This window comes from Acanthaster planci, linkage group LG17 (genome assembly GCF_054643075.1).
Source record: "Acanthaster planci isolate LZ-2023a linkage group LG17, COTS_SCS, whole genome shotgun sequence".
Classification (NCBI taxonomy): Eukaryota; Metazoa; Echinodermata; class Asteroidea; order Valvatida; family Acanthasteridae; genus Acanthaster; species Acanthaster planci.
In genome coordinates this window covers 1,754,545-1,779,979 of record NC_141793.1, presented here as the reverse complement: position 1 = coordinate 1,779,979, position 25,435 = coordinate 1,754,545, and the positions used below count along the sequence as shown (strand labels likewise).

Sequence of the window (25,435 nt, the reverse complement as noted above, 5' to 3'; positions counted from 1 at the left end):
GTGTTCTGATTGGCTTGCTGCATTGGGCTATATATGTAAGCCAATCCTAAAGCACCACCTTGGCCTTCCTGACCCTGGAAATGGTAGTCACGTGAGTCATGCGACTCCGTCACAATTCGCGCTTTTTGGCGGGAAAATCGGCGCCTTAATCAGTTTTGTTTTGTTAGGGTAAATCTTCTACCTGGTTTCTGAAGTCAACCACAAATAAACGCACGGAAAAGGCGATTGTGGAAAGGTAGACCTTTGTTAAACTTTTTTTAATTGCTTAACTTCTTTAAAGTGTTACGCCAGCAACTCCTTCTGTTGAGCTGCATTTTGCCCTTCCAAGTGTTCTGCATAGTGTGGGCGCGCGCTGGATGACGAGAGAACGTCTTTTACGCCTCAAGCACCCACATTCCGGCTGTATGTATGATTGGGGCTGCGCCGCTGCGGCTTGAGTGCGGCCGTGTGACTTATACTTCGCTGTGGCCTGAAATTACGCACGAGCTACTCAGGCATCTTAATGGGCGGCCGTAGACATTTCCCACAGCGTTGTGTGTAATTTCAAGCCATAGCCAAGTTATTCGGATGCAGCCTACAAGCAGCCATTTTATAAGCTGGTGGCATGGCTTCCCAGTACAGGCACACATCACGCGCACACAGCCATTCGTTTCCACCGTACCACAGACGCAGCAGTGTACATGTACATTGCGTACCCAGGTACGGTATGCCCGGCGATGACTCATGGTGGGAAGTCGCTCCTGAGGCTTCGGCTTATTTCCGAGCCGGCTCTGGCCATGGCACGTGTTCAACTGGTAGCTTGCGCTTTTTGGCGGGAAAAGTCAGTGTATCTTTTTGTGTCATTGGAATTGCATCATCGCATCAGTTTTATTTTCTGCCAGTGAATTTTCTGGTTTCTGAAGTCAACCACGAATAAACACAAGCTTACTGGCAGGACTGTCAGGACTTTTTACTGAAAGAAATTTCACTATATTTTGAAATTCAGACAGAAGAACACCCAGAAGTTGAATTAGGACGACAATGACGACAAGGTAGGCCGCTAGTATCAGGCAGCCATCTTGGTCATATTGGTAGGGTGTTGATCAGCCAATTTGGCATTAGGCTGTACAGAGTCATTTATGCTGTCCGTAACACGGTTTTCCGCAGAAACGTTACAGGCAGTCTTCTCTTTTGTTGACTCGACGTTTTCGACCTTGCTACAATGCAAGTATACGTGTTATTTGAAACAGTTCAGTATCAAGGCTACGCCCTTCGGCTGCTGTAACCTAGCAGATCCAACTTCGTCGTTGCAAAGTCTCGAAGCCAGGCAAAAAGGTGGACAAATCTGTGAGTACTGTGGGATTATAAGCCAAGACCTTTGTACGGATGGGCCCATCAGATACCAGGGCTAGTTCAAATATACCATATTGTCAACATTAATCGAGGATGGTGCAAAATGGATATTTTATATTGGAAATGAATGGCTGCCCATTTTTCATTTATAGACCTATGGATGATCTCTTTCCCAATACACTACTGTAGGGTGTGTGTAGAATCTTATTAAAATTGGAGGATGAAGGAAGTTTGGTGCCAGGGAGTGAAAGCAGTGGGCCCTATGCTGTGTGATTTACAATTATTTTTACCTCTGTTGATCGAAGTTATTGTGTCACTTGTGGATGTGTACATGATTGTGCATGCATGTGTAATGCATATCAAGTGGTATAACCTCTTGGGCAGGTACAGGTGCCTTCATCATCTTGCAAATTGTGCCTTGTATTTGCGGCCAAATTGGCTATAGTACACGCACAGTAAGCACCCATTACAAGTACATCAGGTGGACTTGGTAACTTAACCTAGGCATAACAAAGGAATGCCTACTGTAGCACCAACAGTTATCAGCCAGTCCTTGGTGTCGTTATATCATCAGGACAGCTCATTTGTGAAACACACAGTCTTAGTGCAATACCGGAATGAAATGCCTTGCTCTTTTTCAAAAGGTAGTGGTACCTTTGTCCAGTACAGCATGACTTTGTCTATTTCAAGTTTATAAGAAGTCCCGTAGGGTGATATGGTAGTTTAGGATTCAGTGTCCTATGGTCCTCGGACACTAGTGTTTTGGTGGCCCTGTAGGCCTACTTAGTCAAACGCAGAGCTGGTGAGTGCTGGAGGCTCACCTTTCATGTTAATGCTAACATGAAGCAGCGCCAGGCACTTGCCAGGTTTGAAGTTGTTCAAAAGCATGAAGCATGCTCTGAAATCTGAGTCATTGACCAATTTTTGTACTTGCTCATTTACTGTGCCTGTCCAATTAGCCATTTACATGTTACATTTGAATAAAGTCTGGTACACTGTGTTATCTGATTGCTCATAAATGTAACAATTTGAATTCCTCAGACTAAAGGCACTGTTACTATACCTCATGATTTGGGGCGAGCTTTTGTATAGCGACCACCATCTCTGAAATGACTAGTTCCTCTGTGCCCTTCTTATCCATTAACCCTAACCCTCCTCAATCCTCCAACAGGTGAAGGATTGAGGAGGGTTAGGGTTAAGAACAGTGTATTGGTTCAAGGCATGTCTTGTGTAACTGAGCAAACGAATCACGAGATATAGTGTGGCGAATTCAAATTGTTATGTTCACGTGAATTTAAAGAACTATAAAAAGTGTACCAGAGTTTATTAAAATTTAACTTGCAAATGGCTTATTGGAAACTATCGCATTTAATATCTTTCACTGTACAGAATTCTGATACCTTTCATTTGTGCCAAAGGGCCCTTAATCTGTTTTCTTGCAGATTTGCCCAGCAAAGAAAAACTTTCTCATGGCCTCTTTTGATCAAAGTACAGTCATGGCTGTTTAAATTTAAAGTAATCTTCACCCTATTTATGGCACGGTGTCATGGTGCCCAGCTAAAAACCCAAATAATTGCTGTCATCCAAACCTTAAAATCCCTTTTTAAGAGAGAGCAAAAATAGAGCCAGTTATCAGCTCATGAAAAGTTGGATTTTCATATTTCCTTTTGGTTTCCTTTCAAACAACAAGGGACTGATATGCTAGATATTGTGATGTAGTATACAGTGTCTCAGGTTGTCAGACCCATACTATACTGCCAAGTTTCATGTATCTAGCCATTAAATCATGAGATAAAACTGTATATGTCTATACTAGGTTGAGGGGAAACAGTAATTTGCTAACTCTTGTAGTAGCAGTGATAAGAAGATGAACAGAACTTATACAGCACCAATTCCTTAGGTTTCAAGGCACTAAAAAAAAAGACAATACCACAAATGACAATGAAAATTCCCCCCCAACTCTGCCAAGCCCAGACTGTGGCAGTCATCAGACAGAGGTAAATTATTTTGGATGTTATGCTGGAGACATGCAGGTCGCTCTGAATTAGACAGTCCTTACATACTTGGAAAAGCACATGGCAGGGCTGATGGAATACCATTCATATGCAAATTATGTAGTGTATGTTATGTTTGAAGCATACAGGTGGCTTTTTGCAAGAAGAAAAAAATTGTTCTGCTTCCTGTGACAAGTAGAACCTGAAAACTGGGTAGGTAGCTGTACATCATCTGAGCAAAATAATTAAAAACAGCCAGAATTGTGTGACACTTGCTTCAAGTGAAACAAACAGATTACACTTCAGTTGAAGCTTTTTCCACCACATTCAAATTATAATAATAGACAATCTTTCCCTTTCTTTATTTCCAATCACACATTTTCCCAAATTTTGCTCTGAAAAAAATCTAGGGCCGCACCATAAATTGAGGCCAAGTTAGGAACCCGGAAGCAGAACTATTTTTTATTTTAGCTTGTGTTCGTCTAAAAATAGAAATGGAATTTCCCAGTTCGCCATTTTGTGATATCTCACAGACGGCGATGGCAGATCCATGATACAGGAATACAAAGGAAAAGTTGGCTGTGTCTCCACTTTTACATTATATTCCCACAGTTTAACAAATCTGCTTTGGTCCGTGGTCAAAATGTATGCTTAGTGCCTCGTATGTTCACTGCAGTGAATATGTTCCGATTCATGTGCAACGTTCGTGTTTATTCAGTGAAGTGCATCTAAACTAGATAGCTTCCTACAATAAACACAAATCCCATGGAGTTCAACCCTTAACCCCTTGTGCTGTTGATAGTGAACAACATGAGATTTGCAAATGAAACGGCCAGGGAATTTTAAGACAGAAATAAATACTGATAGAAGGGAAATCAGAAGGGTGAATGGATTAAAAATTGAAATTGGGAATGGCAAAGATTAATTATAGAGACAAAACACAAAGATGGTGCAAAGAGTTTGATAAACAGTCACCAACAAGTTAAAGTAGACTTTAATTTTACAGATTCAGAAGTGTGCTGGCGGGGCGTAGCCAAGTGGGGATGTACCCCCCACCCACCAATTCCCGGTGCGCGCCCCTCAGGTGCCCCTTCCCCACTAAAAAACAGGTAAATGGATATTGAACAAGCCTCACAAAAGATTGCCCCAAAAAACCACACCACGGAAAGCTGATGTCTCCCACAAGATGCTGGTGCCCCCCCCCACAAGGAAATCCTAACTATGCCACTGGAGGTGTTGGCAAAAAACTGACAGGTGCAGCCATATTGAACATCATGCCAGATTTACGAGACATTTTTCTCCTTTAGAGAAGAAAATTAACACCCAGTTAAATATGGCTTTGAGATCTTTGTTTACTTTTTTTTGAAAAAGCTGCTGACTTCTTTTGGAATCAAAAATGAGGTTCGCACAGTTTCAATTGCAATCTTAATGTATTTCCAGTGTCCTTTTTTGTTCAGCACTACCACGTCCATATTACATGATACATTTAGTGCCATTCACTAACATGTCTACTTTTTTCCACAAAGTAGTACATGTAATTTAGTTGAACCCTTGACCCCTGACAGTAACCCCAGTCCCAGATACAGCATCTGGTTTTTGTCATTTGGTAGCCATGGTATCCATGGTATACTAATATCACTTTCCCCATTAATAAAAATCCTTGAAGCACTAAATAAACCAGTCTCTTTCCTTTGGTTGTGTGTGGATGTGCAGGATGATTGTAGAAGAAATCCTGGCCACACTGGATATATCATAGAATGAGTACTTCTGTGAGGTAAAAATTCCTTTTTCCCAACTTTAATGCAGAATTAATGCTATCATTAACCCTCTCCCCTTAAATGTGCGTGACAATTTTTATTTAAAAATGGAGTGTTTGTGACTGCTTGGGCGATATATGGTCACCGTTTTCACGATGAGCCATACATGTCAAATTGGCATTTTTTTCTTGATTTGATTGCACTTGTGATGTAAGGGGAAAATTTTTGAATACTGCATTTTGCATTTTCGCAAAGAGACACAAATCTGACTACCCCTCGTTCATGTATGGAAAGTATTGACTGGAAAGGCCAAAAAGTAGGTCAACTAAGATTATCATATTCACAAAGAGGCACACATCTTAGTTACATTCCCACTGGCCCCTCTATGGAAAAAATACATTGGACATGCAGAAGGGCCAGAAAGTAGAAAAAAAGTGTATTTTTATTTCACGAACAGACACGCATCTTTTGATTTATTTCAGCTAATTAGCCACTATGGTCATTTTAATGACTTGATTTGGATGAACATTTTTCTCTCAAAGAATCATTTCAGGCTTTTCACTGGATAAACTTGTTAAAGGCCTCCCAAAAATGTCATCTTTATCTCATTATTAACCCTAACCCCTTAGGTGTATGTAAAATCGTATTGATATTGGAGGATTTGGGACTGTTAATAAAAACATTGGTTCCATTTTTTTTTTTGAGGGAGAGGGGTTGGGAACATGGCCTCTATTGGCAACCCCCCCCCCATCTGCATACCCTCGTTCTCGGCTCCACTTTCCTATCCCTAGAGAGGAACAGTTTTATGCATACCACAACACAATTGTGTTGTTTATCTGCAGATACAAGGAGCCCAGTCAGCCTGCAGACACTGGCACGGACAGCAATGGAGCTAGTTGCTTGGTGACTGCGTCCAGTGAAAAGCAATTTAGGGAGCTGTTGAAGCGTGTGCTACTTGTGATGGATGGAGCATTGTCTGACCTATGTATAAACTTTTATAAGTATCACAATTGAAACATTTTGTAATCTGACAGTGTAATTCGGACATTCTGTAATTGGCACAGTTGTCAAATACAGTTAACTGGCCAGTTAGCAAGTATCAAAGACATCCTAAAACAGATACATAGGAGACTAAGTTTTGGAATTCTAGTAGTTGGAGCAAGTACTTGACTCCCCCTTTTTTCAAACTTCACTTTCAAATTCTATATCCAATTACTGAATTCTCCATTTTCAAGATTTCAATGTACAAGCAAAAATAGAAAAATACTAATGAGATCAGGGCTCTTCCCTATCCTGTACTGTTTCAGTGCCGGCATGTCGTCTTTGGGATCACAATTTGGAAGTTTTCAGTGCAAAAGATAATGAAAGTGGAAGTCATGGTAGCGGCAAGGAGTTCAGTTCAGCCAACAAAGGCAGCAGGGGACAGGACTGCCAGGTGATTTTTCATAATCAAGTTTTTTCAATATTGTTCTTGCTAATGGGGGGATGGCAACTGCTTGCCAAGGGGCACGGTTCCTCCAGCATCCCTGCCTCCTTAGCAATGAGCCCATTCCACAGTCAAAAATATTCACTCAAGACGGTGCATGCCAGTAGGCTTAATGCTGTCATATTGTCTGCATATTCAAAGCCACTGTTACATTTGTACGTGATGAGTGTACCGATCCTGTCTCATCTTATGAAAGGTCGTGTGCTTGTGATCGCTGAACAATGGGATAGTGGACTTCTTTGTCCTGCAGTAGCTTCAAATGTTGCATTTTACAACTTGCAAAAGTTACAGGGGCAGACAGTGTCTCCCTCAGAACTACTTTTTATTTCATACGGATTTTTCTGGTTTTTTTTCTGTCCTTTTGGAGACTCCGAGATCAGGTCAGACCAGTCCTCCAACGCAAGTGCCCAAATCCTCCGGTGGAGGCGGTGACGATGGAGATGGAAGTCGGTGCCCTCCGTCTGGTGCGGACAAGAAGAAGCTGGACTGTGATAGGCCTTCTGAAAATAAGACGAAAAAGAAGACTGCAGAAGAGGGAGAAAGTGACTCTGCAGAAGCCGAGCTTGGGTCAGGGGATGAAGCAGCTGGCCAACCGACTGAAAACGGCATGCAGGTGATGATGCTCTTTTTATTATTTTCTGCCATGAATTGTGCTATTTTTTTCAACACCAATCTAGATTTTGATCTGCCGTGCATGTAGTGGGTGATCAGTTTGCTTTTCCATTCAAGTAGGGGGAAGAGATGACAATTTTTTAAAACGATGGATTTCATGTGTGTAATATTGATTCAGATTTTCGGCCATAGTTTCAATTTTAATTACCTCATGTTTCCCAATTGCTAAAAGATTTGAGTGATGTTGGGTGAACACTGTTAACAGCTATAACTTTGAGTCTCCTGGGTGTTAGATTGTGCTCCGCGGTTTGAAGGGAGGGGAGGTCTGTGATTATGTGGAGAATTACTGTTAAATTAATCAACTTAACTTAAAGTCTCAAAGGTATTTAATATCATCTCATTCTTAAACAGATCAGATTATTGCAGCTCAACTGTTATAATTGTCAGTGCTATCATGTAAACCAATTTGTGAAAATAAACTCATTTTCTTGGCAGGCTCCAAACATGGTCGGAGCAGCGCTTGAAGAAGAATTTGAGCCCTCTCCAGAATTGGACCAGGGTCGAAATTTTCAGGGGGCACGGAACCCCCCATTTCAGAGCTTCCTGGAAGATCAGAACCCCCCTTTGCCATTGGAGTCATGGTTGCCCGAAGGTGGAGTGGTCAGACCTGACCGGTCAGCAGCTGTAGGTGTGATGCAGGGAGATTGTGGGCAGCTGAATGAAGCTGCCAGGCGGATTGATCACGAGAGAGACCTAGATCCTGCAATTCTGGCAGAGGTGCAGGACGGAGTGTTGATGGATGAGGTAAGTTTTTATCCTTAGCTTTGTAGCGCCCCTTTGTGGCATAGCCCCGTCAGAGGAAGATTTTTATAAAAGCACCCCCATAAAAATTGGACTTGGCCAAAGACAGGAAGGTGGTCACATGTGATTGTGCCTGATCACTTTCACATATTTTGGTAGTCTGAGAAAGTTGGACTCTACAAATCGCCCTTTTTAATATTTGGACATGGTAAGGCAATAGTAGACTCCAAGTGGGCTATCCATCCCATTGATTCATGCAACTCAAAATAGATTTGAACTGTATGGCAAAATGATCACAGAGTACCCATTCAATGTGATCTTCTCCATTCTTTGCCCTTTAGGTTCCTTTATTTCTGTTTTTTGGAAAGTCCTGTAAAAGTTTAAGTACATAGGGTGAAAATTCATACTGTAAGTCTCATAACTCAGAATTTATTCATTTCTTGAATTCAGATCAGTTATGTTTTATTAATAGACCATATTTGCAGGGGACCCAATGGGGGTGGGGGGGGTAGAAGTATGTGTGAATTTTTCATGGCTTTTCTGAGGGATGAGGTTCAGTTTTGGGGCTTTTCCACTCATCTGGCAGGGAAAGAGATGAAAGACCCCCCACCCCCCAAAATTATCTTTGTGTCATGATATCTAAAAAAAAAAATTGCCCCTTTTGGGGGACCATGTAGCCACCTTTACTACCCTACCCCCTTTGATCTGCCAAGGGCTCTATCAATTAAAGTGAATTGATTGACTTGTATTGTAATTGACAGTCTTCATTTACCCTTAAATTTGGCTGTAGGGCTTGATTGCCGAGAATGGGCATTACATAGAGGATGACCAGTTCCTGAAGTTGGAACAGATTGGCGAAGGAGCATTTTCAAAAGTCTTCCTCATTGAAGACAATCAGTCAAAGAAACATTACGCTGTGAAGTGTGTAAGTGAAAAATACAATTACTGATAATGTTTTCAAGGCAATTCAAGCATGCGAATGGGCCATGTGTACCATTTTTGAGAAAAATCCAACTATATATTTGCATGCTTCTAGTATGGGAGACTTGGGCATACACGGGGCAAGTTGAGCCATATCTTGGAATAAGTTGATGGGACTGCTTAAGCAACTGATATTAAATAACTGTCAATATGCAACACAATATCATTTTTACAACTCCAACACAGTTATGTGAGGCTTGAATTTTAGGCTTTAAAGGATGGCAAAAGAGGAGAGTCACGTGTAGCACTTTATCTCTAGATGCAGCTATGACATTCAGATGTGGCCCAACTCAGGAGTGAATGCGAATTGTTGGCCCATTTCTCCAGGTTCCCTTGGAGCATTTTTTCCTATACGAGGTTCTGCTGTGGTCTGATTTGGAGCACAACAACATTGGGCACCTTCGTGGCGTGGTTCGGACAGGCAGTGAGGTCCTGTTAATCTCCAAATACATCCCTGGCCAGACTCTGGAGCAAATGGTAACTCATAGGGTCCTAAGCCAGGGAGAGGCCTTGAAGATGGTGCGGCCCCTGAGCTGTGGTGTCTGTTACCTGCATGCCAAAGACGTCGTCCACAACGATATCAAGTGTAAATATGTGGTGGCGTTTTTTTTTTATTTAAGCATCATCCGATAAGGTACATTTCTGTATGTGAGGTAGGGGGCCTGTACGGGCACTGTAGGCACATTTCTACACTCTTGAAAACAACCTGCAGGAGGGGTGTGTGTGGTGTATTGTTTGTAGCTGCAACTTGTACACGCATTGATAATGTACTTGTAATTATACGAAGATGACGTCATGCCATATGACCATAATAAATCACTCTCTACAATATGGCAGCTCCCAGTGGCACAGTGACCATCATTTTCCCAAATAATAACCCCGCAAATACATCACATGGGTGGTTTGTGATTTTCACCTGATCTGAAATTGAATTCACTTGAAGGCCGGTGGCGACATACCGTCACCAACACACTTGATGGATTGTTTGTTTTTTGCTTTGTTTCAACAGTGGACAATATCATTGGGGAGCCCTGCAGAAATAGCCTGGTAAACCCAGTTCTTGTTGATTTTGGATGTGCCATGAGGAGAGTGCGTGTGGACTTGGAGGGTAAGATTCACCAGCATTCCAGTATGCCATCGTAATATTTAGTGTGGGCATTTGACAATGCTAGTATTTCTTCAAGGTACACTGTTGGTATCATCTTTAAGAACTCAACAAAAACATGATACCATTAAAGCCATTTATGTATTCCATTCAGAATCTTCAGCCTGGCCAACTTGCCCAAGAGGTGATTTTCCTGAAAGTATGTATTAAAATGTATTTTTAGTAAAGCTGTTGTTCTGCTTTTCATTCAACAGGAGTGAATCAACTTGCTCCGGATGTGGACGGCGTTATGCATGCATTGATTTCTATCCTGCAGGGGCCTAAGGTAAAGATCTGTTGTTGTCACAATGGTGGAATAACTATGCCCCTCTCCCACCTTTGAAATCTTGAAATGCACATGGCCTGTGTATAAACGACAGTTCCCTTGAACCAAAGTTGTGCACCCTCACAGTACCCCTTCAGAAACTTCACCCCAGTTATGCCACTGTTGCAACAACTTGTGGGTGCTCTTTTGGACAGAACACTGAGGAGGATGGAAGAGGCAAAAGAAGTTGAGAAATTCTCATTATGGTATTTTTTATGCATGTCTCGATGCAAGTGACAGGTCAATTTTGATATGAAATAAGCTGAAGAAAAGGCCACACTGCTTTCATGGATGGTCTTTCTGTGATGCACAAACTTTAAAATGAGAAACCTGTGCTCTCCCTCTCATTGGAAAATTCCCGTTCTTTTATGGACCATTCTATTTTTTACAGCCTTGGAACTGTACAAACTCAGGGGAACCCCCCCTTTTTCCCTAACGAACTTCAGTTGTTTTCCTTGTACATGTACAGTCTTACGTTCTGTATTTTCCACAAATCGTCTGTGTCTCTGATGTGTTTGATAAACTCAGGGGAAACCCCTTTTTCCTCCGCTGAAAAGTTCACCACCCTTCATTGCCCATTTGGATTTGTGTGAAATCCAACTGAAGGATTTTCTGTATGGATTATAGCTTCCAACAAGCCTGTTGCTGCTCATGACTGTGGACATCTGCATTGAAAAAACAGACAGGCCAAGGACACCCTGAAAAATAGCAAGACAAAGACTGAAGTGGTATTGCCTGTATTTTCAGCTGGTGCACTGCAATTCCTTTTTTTTAACACTGCTGCATGGGTTCCTTTTTTCAGCGTACACCCAGGGCGAGGATACCGCCAAAACACATGAAAGACTAAAACAATTCATTGAGGGTGTTTTGGAGGATCCTGAGAGGTCGGCAGCTAAGACCTTGGAGAATTACCTCGGTAAGTGACCAACAACGTGGCCGGGGCTGGGGGATGCATGTACCCCCATAAACAAACTTTGGCCCCACTGCCCAACTGAAATATGGTTCTTTTAGGGAACATAACTTATTGGATATCTTAAAAGATTCTTATCGTGCCGGTTGCTATAAAAACAGGTGTTTTGATATCAGAAATTTGGCTGTCCAAACTGTAAAGTCCAGTGGCCACGTTGTGCTCTCTGGTCTCAGCAAATGACCAATTACCGATCATTCAACACTTTATAGCAGGTATCAGTTATTTGAAAATTAGGCATCTTTTTTTGTGTTATATCTAACTCATAATACAACAAATTAGTGAAATGAAGTGAAAATTTCCTCCGAAGTGAAGTGAAATTTGGAAGTAAGTCCCTCACTTCAGAATGTCAGCTCAGTTGTCAGTTAGCCATGTGGGGACTTCTTGTTTGTCAAAAGTTCTCATGAGTGAATTCAAACGAGTCATACCCGTTGAGAATGACGGCCTTTTTTTGGTTTTGTTTTCTTCGCACAGAGAAGGAACTGGACAGTGTCCCAGCCGTCATGGACGACGAGGGTCTGGATGAGGCCTCTATTGGAGTGCAGACACTGCCAGATGAGAACCCCAGGCCCTGCGAACCACCCAGGGCAGAGTGGGACGACACTGATATGTCTGGGTTTTTCGATTCAGAGTGACTGGTTGGTGAATAGGCCCCCATCCTATCACAGCCGTGAAAACAAATTTTATGAAACATGCTGATAACTGAATCCATACTTCCACATTACCAGAAATTTGTAAAGTCTGCATTTGCACATGCGCAAACTCATGACAGCAGGGTTCTGTATAGTTTGTTCAGAGCTTAACAATTATAAGGTCATATTCTTGTATGCATCAATAGGAAGTAAATTGCAAAAGAAAGAACAACTCATGAATTTTTATTTGCCAAAGTTTGGTGAGAAATGTTGACAAACACCAATGGTACATACTGCCTCCGAAAATGTTGCTACCGGAGCCATGATATGCTCATCTCAAGACACTGAAGCTGAACAACCCACTGAGTTTCAGGGCCAGTTTTCGTTGCGAGCTGTAATTTGCAAATAGTGTCGATTGAGGGCGGTGTTTCAAAGTCTACATAGAGCTGAAAGATTTGCAGATTGCAACAGAGTATACAGTGTACATCCATGGGTCAAACTTGTTGCATCGGGATTTGGCAATGTACGCAACGTTGACTGTGTTGGCAGACTCTGCGTATAGGCCTTGTGTACATGTGTGTGAGAGTCACACATTGTTTACGACATTGTTCAGAGGGCTGGGGTTTTGTATATGGTTTGTGTAGCTTTGAACCTTCTAAATTCACTTGACCTGCTTGACTTTAATGTTATGTTGCTACTACACAGTCGGGTAAGCAGGGGCATGTTTGTAATGTACTATGCATGGGCGTTAATCGGGGGGGGGGGGATATGTCTCCCCGGATACAAATCTAAATGAAAATATATAGATTACGAAAGCATTTGTTAAAAAAATGGCCAAAGTAGCCAAAAATGTTGTCACATCATTTTATATTTCAAAATATATTTTGAAAGATCTAGGAGGAAGTACTGTCACACATGCTCACCGATGCTCCAACACTTTATAGACTGAGTGCCATCTTTGATCCTGCAAACACACATGGCGGATCCATTGAAGCATAATCCAGAAAAGCCTGGTTGGTCTAGGTTTGGGATCACTGATCCCATCCCTGCATCTGTGTGAAATAAATGTCACAGGCCTCTTGTTTGTGATTCATGGATCCAGTTTGCAAGTTGTTGGGTGGGGGAGGTTGCTATTACCTTTGCCTCAAATTCAGAGGTGAGTGAGGGAGTGGATAGGTATGGGTTGGTTTGAACACTAGAAAATGCTGTTTATTGGTGTTGGAGTTGCAACCTCTGCAGACAATCACAAGACCCCACAAGACCATTACAAAACCAATGTATATGCTACTTCTATATGGGGGGTGTAGCCATGCCCCTGTCAACTCAGAGGGAAATTTTGTGGGTATTTTTAAGACACAAAAAGTTGGCAAAGTTTGTGAGCCATTTCATTTTCTGCTGTCCCGTAAGTAAAACCATGAAAAGTATTTGATGAAAGTGTCATGTTTTTGGCCCCACCTCAGTAACATTGCGACTCCTCAGAAAATTTGATTCTCGATGTTTCCGTGAATAGCAAAAATTGTTTGCAGTGCTCAAGACATTCCTTGAATAGAAATGTACACTCTGCATTGGCTGTCAGCATCTTGATTATTGCACCTTCTCTTTAAACAAAATTGGGGGTGGGAGTTATGCATGGTCCCTGTCTTTTCAAAACATAGGGTGCTTCACTGATCTCCTCCTTTGCTCTTGAGATGATTAACTGTTAATAGTCTTGGCCTAGGATAAGAAGCCAACAGTGCCACAGCTATGGGTGGAGAAAGTGCAAGTTTATTTATGAAGTATCTAATTCCTAATTCGTAGTGGCAGTTGGATTCCGTGGCTTGGCAGGGCAATGTGTAATCTTCCAAGGTAAAAAGTAAATCTTAAAGAAATTCTTATTAACTTTGTTATATGTATATTTGTTATAGTTTAAATTGAAATGTAATTTTAAAACAAAGCTACACTTTGTTGAAAAATAGATTTTACTACATTTGTATTAACTCTCAAATCATCTCAATACAATTATAGTACGTATAGTACATATCAGGAAAGTTGAAATTATGTATATCTAGTTGTCAAAATAAACAGAATTATAAATCAGTCATGTCTTCAACAGCAAGGCTTGATTGACATCAAAGCTAAAACTTCTATGTAACATCTTAACATGTGAATTTACATTTAAATGATTATAATGAAATCATGATCTGAAGAAATCTGAATGACTGCATTTGGATTACATGTATTTTGTGTCTAGTCTTGGGTGATAGCCTTTATTTTAAGGGATATGTTGGCCTGAATCGATAAAACGATAAAAAATGAAATATTATATTAAATGACTGGTGTATTACTCTGCTATTATGGTGAATCTTTGCCCTTTTTGTTGAAGGGGTGGCTTTCTGACAGCCGCCTCCCGCCAATGGGGTCATTCCAGCGGCTGCTCCCTTCCTCTGGGAGCCATGTTATAGGTTTTGTGTCTATGCGTTTTCGACATTCAAAGCTTGAGTAAGTGTTGATTAGCAAACCGTCGTCATGTACTTCGTAAATTTTTGAAACGTTTTTAGACACCTGTCAGTCAGTGTATATACTGCTCGTGGGCACCTGCCGCGCAAGAGGGTGCACCCCTAAAAATAAAATCTCATAGACAGCAGTGATATAATCCCCATACGTGACAAATATTTTAAAAATACTCACAACTCTCACAGGTGTTCAGGCTGCACAGAAAAATGATGTTCCACATGTCCTCTTTCATTTTCCTTTAAATTCTAAATGGGTTGACCAATGAATTTTTGAGAAATTCTCACCCAAAGCAAACCACCCCTAAAATGAAGGAAATTTCACTGCCCGGGAAAGTAGCCAATTTGAAAATGCATCCCCCGTCTGCAAAATGGCTCAAATAGTGCCATTCTGAGTCGCACCCGATTGCATCTAAATTGCTCAGAATTGGAAGCCCTGAGTCCCGGACCAGGGGTTCAGTGTCAAATTTCTTCAATTCCCTCAGTTCCATGCCCTCAGGGCCCTCTAATATAAAATATTTTGAGTCTATAACTTTTATTAATGAGCTAGGCGGACATAATACTGGCCTTAATACGAGGGTGCACCCAGACGTCCGGGTCTGTGGCTTTCCTGTGACTCAATAGCGATGAGGGGCCTACTGTCTCAGGGAATGTGGTGACAGTCACACAGTGGATGGACCAAATGTCTTTCAAAGTTAAGGTTCCCCCTTCCCTTTCTGTTTTCTGCGACGTTAGTAGGTTTCTTCAAGACGCGAAGAAAATATTGTTCTGTGAGAACCCGTCCCAATCGAATCATCAGCGACCCTCGTCCGGCAGTCGACGGACTCCTCTGGAACGCGTTAAAACGAATGAGGCCTGAAGACTATACACCGTACATAGGAGTCGGGAACCATGTGGCGCACCTTGCGCAAGTATGAATCGTCATTTTTTTCGCGGGCATGGAGACCTGGCAGGATAGCCGGCTTGTTCCTGCAATCGAAGGTGAGTTTGCTACGGTAGGCTATAACCGAGTCATTTTGGTCTTGGCGAGGCACTTTAATATCACTCGTTGCTTTTCTACAAATTAAGTAAGTCCAACATTATACGAGTTCCTATTTTTCCTATACGATCATTGGCTGAATAAATCAAGATTGTGGTTGATTTTAGGTGCTTTGCGCCGAAATGGTTGCATCAAACAGCAGTATGATTCTAGGCTGATTACCCAGAGTAATGAGGTGGTATTTGGAATGTTTCAGAGTCATTTTAGCGGGTAATAATAATGGGAAATCGTAGTGAATAGCACTATGATAACTGTTACCAAATGATTAAGGTCAGGGTCACTTAGGCTAAAGAGAAACTTTGTCATGGCAGGAAATACTTTCTTTGCATAAGAACTTCAAATGTACATATTTTTGGCAATCCAAACAAGCCGTACTGTATTTGAGCCTGACAGGTGAAGGGTAAAGGTCGGTGGCTAAAACAAGACAAATCTTGATTATGGTCCAAATTAAAGGTGTGGATTTGGGCATGGGTTTGGCAGAGCATTACTGTTTGTTAATTACAAATCATTCTTGTTCCTTCAACAGGTAATTTGACACCAAGACTGAAGCAAGCAAGAAATCAGGGACAATTAGCATGTCATGTTCACTCAAGGTAAACTAACCCTCTCTTTCAGCCGTGAGCTATGCTAAAATTGTGCCAGTGAATGCAAGACTCAAGAACCCAAGTCACGGGAACAGTATTTGCAAGCGGAACCACTCGATGAATTGGTCAGAGTAAGTCAAACCAGTGGCTTATCAATCTCATTTTTGTATGGTAACTGTCCTGGACCTTTCCCTCATCAAAAGCAGCTTTAGAGGCATTTTGGGATCAGGGTTATGCAGAGGAATAGTCCAGGAAATCATCATTACAACTCCAGCTCCAAGGAGTTATCTTGGGGGAGAGAAAGGAGCATTTTGTGTAAGTTTTCTTAACCACAGGAGAACTCAGGGATGTCCACACTACGCATGTGAAACTAATGTGTGTGTGTGCCGAGGCCAGATCCCTCTGTGGAGTGGGGGGCACAACAAGCACGCAGCGTCCCCGGTACAATTTGCGTTAACTGGTAACACCAGTTGCAATTAGGAAGCTGCTCATCAGAAACAGTTTCGGGAACAAAACAGCTCTGCCCACACAAAACAACTTCCATTTAAATCACTTAATATCTCCACTCGGATTGATTTTTAAAAAAACCTCATCTTTTTTGGGAGGGGGGGCATTGCCCCATTGCCCCCACCGGATCCACCATTGGGTATGTTTTCAACATATTTTTCCACTATTATGACACAAATGAATATTTCAAGGCAAAAATTTGACTCGACCCAAATTTAAGTTTTCAAAATTTAATACAAATCAAGTTGTTGAAATTTGTTTCTGCTTGTTCAAAAATAAAGTTATTACTATGTTCAGATGTTTTCCCATACTGCTGTAAGTGAAGAAATAAAAAAAGACTGAATTGCTTCGAAACGTATGTGCCAAGAACTTTTGCAGAAAAGTTACAATACTTCTTCTTATCATTAAGTCTTGATTGCAAGTAATGATTTTTTTTTTTCAATCATTGGTCAAACTTCTGTCGTGTTGTGTGGGCGGGTGGCACAGTCAGTCCAGAGGCCATTAGCTGGAATCGAGCATGCCATTGGCTCGAATTGGGCATGTCCTTTACAGGGGTTTGGGGATCACCTATACTCGATGTCCACAAGATCAAGATTGATGATGATATCCCTTATATTCCTTGATCCCTGGCCAAATACCAGCAAGACGATGGGATATGGTGGTGGAACAGGGCAAGGGGGCCAGTTGACAGTTTCCCCCCTCAAATTTTTCAACTGGGGGGTATGGCCCCTCACTTTTTTGCAGGTCCTACAAGGGGGTGGAGCTTGGTGGATCAGCCTCACAACTCAGATCTCACAACTGCCCCTCCCTCCCCCCACTTTAAAAATTGTTCTGCCAACACTGGCTGTATCCCTACCTCTATCCAGAGCAACTAGTTTATCAAGTGTACCGGGCACAGATGTGTTCTTCCGGGAGGACTTTTTGTTTTTGTGGAATGGTTTTTCTCCTTTAATTATTTAAAACAGTGTAAAACAAATACTCCCACATTTTACAAAATGGGCATTTAAGAACACCCAGTCTCTTCTTTTCATGGACAGTACAGAGAACAAACAGTTATAAGGGGGGAGGGTTAGATGATTAACTTTTCATGTTAATACTTCAGGTTCTGTGTAATAAATCTTTAAAACACAAATGAACATTCAGTTACACTTGGAGAAAATATTTATTTTCGCATGTGCCAGTTGCTTATACTGAAGTTAAAAAATAGAAGTTAAAAACTTTAAGGCTAAGTACTTCGGCCAGCATGCACTGAACCACATGGGACATGAAGCATGCTGACCAGCACATCATTTTATTCGCATCTTTAAAGCAGTCGTAGACTTGGCAAAATAGATGGGATGTAGGAAACTGTCCTTGATGTAATGCATCCCGTGTACATTAAAAGGCATTCAAAATCACTTGACATGAGTTCATAAAACCTGTAACACTAAAACTCATTTTAAAATCTTTGCATACATAATGGAATGCTCATCCATATAAAATTAAGGCACAGAATATGGCGACCTTTGTGACCTATCCAACAAAATGATGGGTCCCGTATTGAAAACAAACTTGAAAGTTCATGATAGAATTATAGTTAGGTTTGGCAGCGCCAAGGATTGAATTTTTGTGATAGTTAGTTTGGCAGCGCCAAGGATTGAATTTTTGTGATGGTACAACCTTTCAAGGACATTTATCCCATGCAGGCACACTTAAAGGCAGTGGAAATAAAATTTTCTCAGATACAGTTTTTCTACAACTTCATACTTTTCTTGACTGACATTCATTTGACATCCCTTTAATAGTTTAAATGTATTGAAAACTACACTTTTTTAAAAACATCAAATATTGCCCTGTACTCCTGAACAACTGAAGGCACTGTTGCTGTGAAGTCATCCAGGGAAGACAAGATTCCATGCATAGGATTTTTGTTCAAATTGTGAACCCACAGTTTGTGCACCGAAAACATTTCTAGAAAGATATGCTTGCTTGGTTTTCGTTATATATTTACTCAACAATAATCACCACAGAAAAGATAAGGTACTGTAGGCTTGCATAAATCTTAAACAATTAGGCAGTCTTTGTCAGTGGCAGAGCTATACTCTTCTGGGAAGGGGGTACCACAGAGTTTTCATGATGGATGGCTCTTTCAAGAGCTCTTTGTTCACACTAAATTAATGCCTATCAATACACTACAGTTTTTTGGGGGGAGGGGGGGAAGAGTTCCCATGGGGGGGAATCTTCCCCTGATATGCCATCGGTTCTTTTGTGCAAACCGATGTAGTACATGTACTGGAAGCCACACGGATGATGTCATAAATATTGAGTTTAGGCTTTCATACAAACCAACAGTCGGTTTTCTTGACAGAGGACTGAAGATGCAGGTGCCATATCATGGTATAACCTCCTGTAAATCTTTCACACACCATTTACGTTTACGGATGGTTCATAGTTTCCCCCTGGCGGCCCCGTCACAGGAACAGAGTAGAGCTCACTCTCTGAATGACCAAAAAACAAAAGGGGAAAGAAATCTGTCGCAAGTGTTAGGCAACAGCGGAGCAGCATCAAACTTTGCAAGGAACTCTTTGCTAATTATTTCCAGAGAAAGGCATGAGAACATCCCTAAAAGAAGCTTTTCCCTAAAAGAATTTCTCAGGAGGGGGTCCTCTCAGAATAAATCTTTATGAAACTTGGTACGCATGTGGAGATGTCCATAACACATGCATCTGTGAAGATTCGTCGGGTATTCAGAATTATCGGGTCTGGTATCCAGACTTTATAGAACGAACTATAACCAATGCGCGTGTGTGTGGAAGAGTGTATGTTTTCTGTATTGTAACTGTATCACGTTGTACTATGTACGTACTGCACTCTTGGGTCACGATGTGATATGCAACTTTGCAAGTGGCTTGCCGTCCTTGCTTCGTCCTTAGGGGCACATGACCAATCATTGAGTTGGCAGGATAATAATTGAGAATGAATTTGCTGAGATCGACCATGGAGGTAGAAATAAACCAGGGTAAATCAACGCCATTGAATTAGTGCAAGGAATCATAATGTGCATAGGCAATACATTACATGTGTACATGTAAGTCAGCAAAATGACGACTTACAGCACAAGTCAGCATTTGTGTAAGTCGTCATAATTTCTTGAGTCCTGAGAGTGCCGACTTAGCCGGAGTTTGCTTTATTTGTCTATTATGCGCATGTTCAGGTCAGAGACAGCAGAGACAGAAAATCTGTTGGAACTCGTTTTCGATATCATGGATTATTGAGCTGCATGCACAAACCTTTTCAAAGATGCCACGTGTTCTTCACTGGAATGCATGAACTGATCCTAGCTCACAGCTTAAAAACTTCATGATTTTTTAACTGTCAACTGAAAATCCTCATTACATAATCTAAGCTGCCACACTAAAACATCTTTTTTGGTATGGACTTGCGAAAAAAAATTGAAAAATGATTTAAAGATTGACCGGTCACTCACCAAGCTCTTCCATACTGCTCAGAACTTCCTCTGCTTTGGGTCGACTGTTGATGACCCAGTGACTGAACTTAAGTATTCTCTCATCAGTTTTGGGTGGTAGCCTCACTTCTTGAGAAATCTTTAAAAAATAAGAGAAATGACTTCCACGTGTGCATTTTCAGTTTGTCCTGAGTTTGTGTAAGATAAGGGGAGTGCTTATGGAAATTGTACAGATGTGAATTACAATAAATGGTTGTAAATATGGAACAGAAAAAAATGGTTTTAAAGAGGTGGGCTTACTCAGAAATGTCTTTCCCCCCACTTTGATTAGTGAAACACAGAGAAGTGGGTTGAAGGCAGTTATGAGTAAGACAGGCCATCGGTGAAAGGGGGAGGGTTAAGATTTGAAGGTTTGCACGGTGGAGAAGCTACTAAGTTTGGGCAGCTGCACTGGAACCAATGATCTGGGGAGCCATGAAGGATGGAACCATGCAATAGAGGATTTTCATTCACATGATTTTTACGGTCAGCATTCAATCCTCACAGATATGCACATGTCTTTGATGTCTCTCAATATTCTGACGTACATGAAACTGCCAAATGAAATACACGGGTTTGAAAATGTACGGGCCTCCACAGACATGGTACATCTCCTGAAATGCCTTTGCCCGTCATTTTACGTCACATGTAAAACCTCTCTCTGAGCATAGATTTTTTTTTGGGGGGGGATAAAAACCTCATGTATAAATGTAATTATGTTGACTTTACCCTTCTTTCATAATCCAGTGATGATGGATGCCCCCCAAGCATGCGAATGAAGATGTGAATGGCACACCACACATCGTAATGTTCGTCAACATCATCTTGAATGTCTGATTAAAAAAAAAAGAGAAAATAAGTTGCGACGACCTGCATTCTCAACTTTGGGGAAAGCAAAAATTCATCGGGGATCAAAAGCAAGATCTTGCTTCATAAAGGAACTGGAATTCTTGATATAGATTCTGCCTGTGAAATAAAGTGGGCAAAATCATGAAGATACAAGGGTAAACCGTGCTGAGTGGAGGCATAATCGGTGACTTTGCCATAGGACTCATTTCACCGAAGGCCTGACTCACTGCACATTTTACCTTCAAATTTCTTGGATTCACCAAAATCGATCACCTTCATCTTGAGGAATATGTGGTCAAGGCTTTGGCTAACCAGGATGTTGTTTTCTGAAAAATACATGACAAAAAAGAAAAGAAACTGAACTCTGTGTCCAATAATCCAGGGATATCACAATAGCTGTTGTAAATGGTTGTTACACTGTGTAAATGGTTTGGCATTCTGAGAACAAGGTCGACCCACATCACTAAAAGCTGAACAGACAAAAACACCAACTTACCATGTATATCCTTGTGCACAATCTTATTCTCATGTAAACACACTAAAGCTCGAAATAGCTCCATGGTCAGAACCATCACTTGTCTTGGCTCTTTACGGAAGTATTCAATTATTGCCTCCAGATCCCTCAAGCCAGGAGTGTATTCTGAAAATAACATCACCGTCATCTCATTCCGGACCAGACCGAGCAGTGGCACTATGAAAGGTGAGTTGACTGTAGTGAGGTTGCACCAATTCTCTGCCTCGCTAGGTGCAAAATTTTCGAGTTTGACCTGAAAATGGATGGTCGTACGGTTAATGCATTTTGCAAAGTACATGTACTTAACAGTAGCAGACTGAGAACCATCAATTTTGGAGGGGAATTTCAATTTTCCTCAGGGATATCATACAGCTGTTTACTGAGATTGATTAAAATGGTCTTAAAAGGGAAACACATGTACTCTAGTTTACGCAATGCCTACTTGTAGTTCCTTATTGGAATTCAGTAAGGTTATGGAAGGCCGATACTCCTACTGAGCCAATTCCAACAACTCAATGATTTTGGATATTTTGCTGGTAAAAAAACCCTCAATACTGACACATTTGGCCACAGCATCCTTCTTGGTCATTTTGTCTCTGATGATGTTGACGTTGCCATACGTCCCTTCCCCTAGTGGGTCCAGTTTATCATACTCCTTGTCTTCTCTATAACTATCCTTATTGATGTGAAACTATGACACAAGAGAGAAAAGCATGATGTTTTTACAATCAACGGATATTAATGAGCTCACGCTCCGATTGTCATGCAGGGCTCCATTTACCCGGTGCAGGCACGCACCAGTGCATGTAGATTTTTGCTAGTGCACGTAGCTTTTTTACTCACTTTTAACCAGCAAAATACTCATTTTCTGCATATATTTACCAATATGTGAAAATAAGCATAAAGTTTGTTGAATTCTTGTTATTTCTTTCTTCCATTCCTCACAGCAGATTTATAATCCTTAAATTGCTGTATACAGGATTATGCGTTACTGATATTTGCAAAATTAGGGTGCATGTAGGTTTTCCTGGTGCATGTAGGTTTTTTGGTCAACATGCACTAGTGCATGCCACTTTTTTTTTTAGTAAATCGAGCCATTTTGTCATGACAAGGTCACTTTAATTTAAGTAAGACTGCCTATAGGCATGCAAGTAGCAGTGCGTGAGTGGAACAAATGAAATAAGTTTGTATGTATACATCATCATGATTAAAGTATTCATTAAATACTAAAACAGCAAACACAACATAATTATAAATGCCCCTCTTTGGAATGTATCAACATACATATTCATGAACATGAACCAAAGAATCCATGAGTGTGCTGCTTGTTAATTGTGAGCTGATTACCAGTTTGGACTTTATACAAATGAAATACAAATGAACTTCATACAAATGAAATACAAACCACAATCAGGGGGTTAGATACCTTATTCTGGTCCAGTAGGACACCATCCTGCCCAGAAGTATTTCTTTTATTCAGACTTTTGGCACAAGCAATCAGATCACTTGGTCCGCCATACCTCACCCCTTGTGGTGAAGGTAGCTGATCTCTTTCAAGGTCAGGTTGAATCACCTCAGGCGAGTTGGTGAGCTCAGTGCTGGGCTCGTCTTGTAGGAAGTTGGCTAACTGGGTGTCTTCTTGGGACTTGTCACCTGAGCTGGTCTGGTCAGGAAAAGACCCCCGCATGTCAACCAAGGAGGAATCCCTGGCTGGCTGGCTGGCTCTGTGGAGCTCACTATCATGGACCACTCCAGAGCCCCCTACTTGGTTGTCTCTTGAGTTGGTGTCAAGTTGGTCAGCACTTTGGATGGAATCAAAAGTTGGTAGGGAGTCTGCACTGGTGTCCACTGTGGTGTCAAATCCAGAGTCAAAATGGCTTCCTCCATGGTCACCTGATGAACTGTCAACTCTGCCAAACAAAACATAGACTCTTCAACTGTTAAAGTGTTCTCAGCTAAAGCAACAGTTTGAAAGTGACCAATATATTTGAGGCTGTACAAACCCCGGAAAGACTATCACTAAATATTTTCATGGGTCTAAATAACAACATCTTACTGGACTAAAGACTCAAATTGAGCGGCCATTTGTCTCATCTCTGATGACATGTTGGGTTGGTTGTGATTTTCTTGCCCTTCCATTTCAGCTGAGATTGCCTCTCTGATCTGTTAAAAACAAACTAACAAACAAATATTTATAATCATTGAGCCCAACCCAGTAAAGAAAGACCAGATGCCTAACAAGGGAAGTCCTCAACTTTGACTGTACACAAACATGGAGGCCATGTTCCCATGACCTGCAATTAGCCTGTAGAGGCCTTCCTAAACATTCTGACATTAAAACCACTGTAGTCTACAGTGTTTAAACCGAAGCCGAAACACGTAGCTATTAAATAATACCCAGCAGCATATGTCACGTATATGTTTACAGTCCAAACAATTTGGATCCTATTTTATTACTTTTTCAAAATATCAATTTGGACATGTCCTGGCGATTGTAGGGTCCACGAAAATTCACAGTAGCAACTTTTAATTAACAGACCAACAACGATGTCAGATTTTACCCTCAAACCAGTCTCTGAAATACTAAATACGCGAAAAGATATTGCCGTTTTGAGGGTGACATCTAACGTTTTTGTTGGGCCGTTAAATATCCACATACTAACTATTGCCAAATGAGTCTGTAACTTGTAAGTGCCAAAGACTCCATGAATGTCATGAGAATTTTTACTCCTTTTATTTGGGCTTCAGCTACTCAATCTAGTGTTTATTAGATATATACCTGGATATATATCTGGAATGAAATCCGAGAAAATGAGACTTACCTCGTTGATAGACTGCTGGTGATCACTAGCCCTCTTCCTTGCTCTGTGGATAAGAAGCGCAAACACCGACCTGCTGATGAGTGAGTTTCAGCAGGTATGGAAGAAACTATTCCCCAGCAGGGGGAAGTTTAAATGTGTAGTTTTTTCAGCTGTTTCGAAAAAATACAAGTAAGCCTGATTTACATTTTTTAAATATGAGACACACCGGTAAATAAAATTTTAGATATAAGGAACAGATAACGCTTACGTATTGCTTGGTAGATGAAACTAATTATACCGACAACCCCCATCCGTTCAGCCGTTGTTTTCTGGGTTCACGGTACTGCGCTGCAGCTTCTGTCGGTTTGCGCTGGAAAACGGAACACTTTCGGATGATTCCACGAGGCTAATGACTGTATTTCTCTAAGTGGTCAATATTCATATTGTATCAAATGATCTTCATTAGTTTTTCTCTTTCAACCGTGATTTGAAATGCGGGAAAAGTGAAAAAAAAAGGCTGTTTACTGGAGCTTGGTTGAAAAAGAAACCGTAGGGAATTCCCCACTGTGTTCTCGTGGGCGGAGCTGAAGGGCGGTTTGATTGACTGTGCGTACACCCAGTCATGTACATGTACGTTATGCATGGGGCTGCTCCGATCCGTACCGTGCCAAGTGCTTTTAGTATCAAAGATCGCGTTTTGGTTGTGTTCTTAATCTTATGCCTCCATAATGGCGGACGAAAGGTGGCCATCTGCTTTTCTGCTCTCAGAGTAGTAGAAAAACAGATTTTATGTTCTGGTAACATGCAGTTTCGACTTTTCTGCCAGAACGAACATTGTTTATTTATGCATTTTTCTGCTTCCAAAAAGGCAGATTTTACTTTTTCTTTGTTCGCTGACGGCCCAAAAGCGGCCATCTGCTTTTCTTTTTTCGAACAGGCAGAAATGATGATCGAACGTTTGACAACAACCGTGAATTCTACTTTTTGCTTGTTTTGATGCTGGAGGAGCAATTTTACATAGGCGGCCGAAAAGTGGCCATCTGCTTTTCTGCCTTCCAAGGGTCGTGAACGGGGTCGTGAACCTCAGGTTCAAGTTATGACCATTTCTTTTCTTGGGGATTGAAGACGTATAAACCA

At 41.3% G+C, this 25,435-nt stretch overlaps 2 protein-coding genes across 7 annotated transcripts; one reads left to right on the top strand and one right to left on the bottom strand.

The window, feature by feature from the left end:
- The first annotated feature begins 79 nt into the window (after positions 1 to 79).
- On the top strand, positions 80 to 14,349 carry LOC110975065 (uncharacterized). 5 transcript variants are annotated; one of them, XM_022227203.2, is made up of 13 exons: positions 80 to 235; positions 986 to 1,031; positions 5,040 to 5,100; positions 5,926 to 6,068; positions 6,391 to 6,518; positions 6,937 to 7,182; positions 7,677 to 7,985; positions 8,773 to 8,907; positions 9,291 to 9,549; positions 9,973 to 10,071; positions 10,323 to 10,393; positions 11,235 to 11,348; positions 11,874 to 14,349. In XM_022227203.2, the coding sequence occupies exons 3-12, from the start codon at positions 5,084 to 5,086 to the stop codon at positions 11,277 to 11,279; spliced, it is 1,452 nt and encodes a 483-aa protein (XP_022082895.2). In that variant the 5' UTR covers positions 80 to 235; positions 986 to 1,031; positions 5,040 to 5,083; the 3' UTR covers positions 11,280 to 11,348; positions 11,874 to 14,349. The 5 variants fall into 5 exon arrangements, with proteins under 5 accessions (XP_022082895.2, XP_022082928.2, XP_022082876.2 ...); XM_022227184.2 differs by lacking the exon at positions 80 to 235 and having other exon boundaries at positions 804 to 1,031; XM_022227193.2 differs by lacking the exons at positions 80 to 235; positions 986 to 1,031 and adding an exon at positions 1,057 to 1,326.
- A 3,439-nt stretch (positions 14,350 to 17,788) lies between these two features.
- On the bottom strand, positions 17,789 to 24,846 carry LOC110990842 (calcium-dependent protein kinase 1-like). Of its 2 annotated transcripts, XM_087148284.1 has the most exons (10): positions 24,567 to 24,846; positions 24,320 to 24,362; positions 23,554 to 23,674; positions 22,924 to 23,407; positions 22,057 to 22,188; positions 21,480 to 21,750; positions 21,223 to 21,309; positions 20,864 to 20,967; positions 20,117 to 20,234; positions 17,789 to 19,127 (listed from the first exon to the last, which is right to left on the bottom strand). In XM_087148284.1, the coding sequence occupies exons 3-10, from the start codon at positions 23,634 to 23,636 to the stop codon at positions 19,048 to 19,050; spliced, it is 1,359 nt and encodes a 452-aa protein (XP_087004410.1). In that variant the 5' UTR covers positions 23,637 to 23,674; positions 24,320 to 24,362; positions 24,567 to 24,846; the 3' UTR covers positions 17,789 to 19,047. The 2 variants fall into 2 exon arrangements, with proteins under 2 accessions (XP_087004410.1, XP_022111623.2); XM_022255931.2 differs by lacking the exon at positions 24,567 to 24,846 and having other exon boundaries at positions 24,320 to 24,428.
- Between the last annotated feature and the right edge of the window lie 589 nt (positions 24,847 to 25,435).

What these genes read in the sequence shown, in the direction of transcription:
- LOC110975065 (XM_022227203.2), top strand. An exon ending in ACGGAGTGTTGATGGATGAG is followed by an intron (nt 7,986 to 8,772) that starts GTAAGTTTTTAT and finishes ATTTGGCTGTAG; the next exon opens with GGCTTGATTGCCGAGAATGG. An exon ending in AACATTACGCTGTGAAGTGT is followed by an intron (nt 8,908 to 9,290) that starts GTAAGTGAAAAA and finishes CCATTTCTCCAG; the next exon opens with GTTCCCTTGGAGCATTTTTT.
- LOC110990842 (XM_087148284.1), bottom strand. Translation starts at nt 23,636, where the DNA reads ATGGAAGGGCAAGAAAATCACAACCAACCCAACATGTCATCAGAGATG. An exon ending in CAATTTGAGTCTTTAGTCCA is followed by an intron (nt 23,408 to 23,553) that starts GTAAGATGTTGT and finishes TTTGTTTGGCAG; the next exon opens with AGTTGACAGTTCATCAGGTG. An exon ending in TGAATCCAAGAAATTTGAAG is followed by an intron (nt 20,968 to 21,222) that starts GTAAAATGTGCA and finishes TTTTTTAATCAG; the next exon opens with ACATTCAAGATGATGTTGAC.